This window comes from Cajanus cajan, chromosome 4 (assembly GCF_000230855.2).
Source record: "Cajanus cajan strain Asha chromosome 4, NIPB_CcT2T_4, whole genome shotgun sequence".
Lineage (NCBI taxonomy): Eukaryota > Viridiplantae > Streptophyta > Magnoliopsida > Fabales > Fabaceae > Cajanus > Cajanus cajan.
In genome coordinates this window covers 74,185,908-74,189,435 of record NC_138520.1, presented here as the reverse complement: position 1 = coordinate 74,189,435, position 3,528 = coordinate 74,185,908, and the positions used below count along the sequence as shown (strand labels likewise).

General features: G+C 32.6%; 1 protein-coding gene across 1 annotated transcript; it reads left to right on the top strand.

Moving 5' to 3' along the window:
• The first annotated feature begins 947 nt into the window (after positions 1 to 947).
• LOC109803740 (transcription factor PRE6) lies at positions 948 to 3,166 on the top strand. The gene is made up of 2 exons (XM_020365423.3): positions 948 to 1,464; positions 2,635 to 3,166. The coding sequence occupies exons 1-2, from the start codon at positions 1,342 to 1,344 to the stop codon at positions 2,788 to 2,790; spliced, it is 279 nt and encodes a 92-aa protein (XP_020221012.1). The 5' UTR covers positions 948 to 1,341; the 3' UTR covers positions 2,791 to 3,166.
• Positions 3,167 to 3,528: the final 362 nt, after the last annotated feature.

Sequence of the window (3,528 nt, the reverse complement as noted above, 5' to 3'; positions counted from 1 at the left end):
TTCAAAATATTGATATTTGTACAAAAGATATGCATTTGTTTTATTCTTATAAATATTTTTTCATATACATGATTATACGACTAAATCCTGGTCAAATATTCAAAAGAGATGGTTATTTGTCGTCTATTTTTTAAAAAAAAATTATCTTATAATAACATACATCTTATATCTTATAGTGACACTATATTTATTATTAAAAATTATTTTTTATTATAATTATATTTTTATAATTGTTATAAAAGTATTGATATGAATCTAATCTTCATATTTTACATTTACCGAAGTGTTAGAGTCCTTACAAGTAATCACCACTAGAACCCTAAACTCTAAATCATATCAACATATTAATATCGAGAAAGGTTGATCTTCACATATGACTTTACCTAGATTTAAGTTGTAAGTCCACTCTAACACAATATTTGACACATATATTTCAACTTATGCTACACAAATTGCACTTGTACAAATTCGATTAATTAACTAATCAATCATCTTATTATTTAAGTTAAGCTCAACATTTTAATATATGAATATAATCTTCATGTTTTACATTCACTAAGTGTCAAAATCCTTACAAGTAATCACTATTAGAATCCTCTCTTGTCGTAGTCTTTGTTACAATTTTCTCTATTCAATTATATCTCGAGATTGCTAATCTAATTCATGATTTCGCCATCAAACTGATGTTTTAATCTAAATTAATTTATATAAAGTAAATGTAAACACAAAGCTTAACCAACCAAAGTTTAAAATAAGAGAAATTAAGGATTAATGCGTAAAAGTTAGAGGAGAAAATAGTGAGAGTTTAAGGATGTGACAATTGATAAGGAGTGTTAATTTAATTAACAAATTCTCTTATCTAAATTTCAAAGACTAACCAGTAAGCCTAGTATGGTAGTACTCCATTGCTTTCCCGATGCAAATGGGCAAATCAATGTTTTCTTGACATCCAACATAGCTGTCTACGTTATTGTACTCTCTCTATCTCTCTCCTGTCCTCGTGGTCCTTTCCCTTACCTTAATTATATCTCTCCCTTATCACTCTCTCCATACCTGCCTCGTATCCAACACTCTTCCCTTCTTCCTCCTACTCCCCTATATATTCCCTCCCCCCTTCATCCACTAACACCATGTGTTTTATTTGCTACTTCCCAACCCAAACCCTTTAATTCTTTCTTTCTTTCCTCTTTTGCTTCCTTCTTCTTCTATATATATTACTAATACAACTTATCATACACATATATACCTGTCATAATAGCAGCACTAGGCTACCTTAGCCCGCACTTTGAGAAAATATATACATATATAGACAAGTACACCAAGCTCTAGCTAGCTAGGGACATGTCTAGCCGAAGATCCAGGCAACACTCAGGGTCTACAAGGATCTCCGATGACCAAATCATCGAGCTTGTTTCCAAATTGCGTCAACTCGTTCCTGAGATTCGCAGTAGGAGATCTGACAAGGTACAATATTTCAAAATTCAATCTCCGGCCTTATCATAATTATGGATATCTATAAGGACAAAAATTACAATACTATTTTATGTATTGTCGGGACTATTTTTCAACTCGATTTGATGTTTTAACTCGGTAATATTTATTGATATTTAATGAATTTTTTTACCCAGATAAATCTTTAGTTCTGATTGAAAAATAATAATAACTGCATGTCAGTTTTGTATTGTTTGAAAATTGGTTGGGAAATAAATAGTGAAGTTGGGGATGACGTGGAAGCTAAAATTACTAACTTCTCCGCAAAAGTAAAAAATCACATCAGAAAAAACTAGGCTGAAGCTATATGGCAAGCATAAAACATATAGTTTCAACTTCACGCATGCTGATATAAAGATATATAGATCTCTGTTATACAAACACAGAAACAACTTGCTTCTTTGTTGTTGTACATGTGAAGTGATAGAGTAGGATTATGCTACCGATCATAGTGGCATGGCTCGTGTAGAACATGTCGATTGTATTATAATAAATTAAACGCGAAGTCCGGGGATAGTCAGAATTTGACCCGTATATTGAGGACCAAGTTCCAAACAATTCCAAAATCTATACAGATGCAAAAGACTTTAAACGTTTGCATTGACTGTATAAATATATAAATGTATATTTACAAAGTTAAAGATAACATTATATATAACAATGACGAGTATACACATTTTACTGATACTGATATACTGTAATTGCACAATATTCACCAATTCCAGTTTACATTTGAAGTAGTGCTACGTTATAAATTAATTATCCTTATTCTCTCATTTTATTAAAAAACAAAAAAAAAACGCTAATAGAAAGTCAGGAAGTATGGACACATATATATAAGTAATGCAGAACCCCCGAATAGAAACAAGACCTTAAAAATAAAGAAAGTAGTCAAGTGGTTATTTTGACCAACTCATGCATGAAGCGAATCTTTCGGTGTGGACTGAAATAGATTACTACACCTAAATATCGTCGTTGGAGTACATATACATACTCACAATAATTGGGTCACATACCATGTGTTGGACTCTATATGCTTATTTCTGCTAATTCAACGCCACCAGTTCCATGCAAAGTAAGGCATGTGTAATAGTTGCAGAAAGTGACTCGTAGGTAATCGTTACTGACTTTTTTCCAATGCAGGTTTCAGCGTCCAAGGTCCTACAAGAGACCTGCAACTACATCAGAAGCTTGCACAGAGAGGTGAATGACCTGAGTGAGCGTCTGGCTCAGTTGTTGACCACAATTGATGCAGATAGTGCTGAGGCTGGAATCATTAGGAGCCTACTTAATCAATAAATAAGTGAGTGTTATGAACATTTTTTTTTATTCAAAGAGTGTTTTAAGAGAGAGTGTACTTCATTCTAGGGTGTGCTGAAAGAGCCTGATGAGTGTGAGAGTGCAGTTTGAGGCTGTACCTTTCCATATGGCAGGTAGGGCATTTGATATAACTAGTTGTTTTTTTTTCCAATAATTTTTAAGTGCTTGTACAAGCTACATATATATGTATGTGCCTCTTTTTATGGATGGCCAAAATGTAGCACTTGTTAAATTTATTACTAGTTATGTACTTTAGTTGGAAGTTGGAAGTCAAAGTTGTAAGAGATGATGCATATATTTGATGCAGAATATCTATATGATCTATATATATTATTAATTAATTCAATGTTTGTTTTATTCTGTGTCGATATAATAATTATGAGGTTATGTGTAGATTGAAGTGCTCGTGCTAAACACTACTCAATGTGACGGAAAGTTTGTTTAAGTGGATAAAATTGTTAGTTAATGGAGGTTGTAACACGAACATTTTGAACACTGGTTTTAATTGCTTTGTGGCTTGTGTCGGTAAAGTTGGGTTCAAGTTTGCATAATAAGGCCTGAAAGTAATTGACGTGAGTGAGTGGTTTGATCTAATGTTGGACGGTTGGTTAAATATTATAGAAATCCACACTTTTGGACTTTTAGTATTCAGAAAGAGACACTTAATTGAGACAAATACCCTCAGAAAGTGTCTTCGTTTGCAAGTGAAAAGTGAAA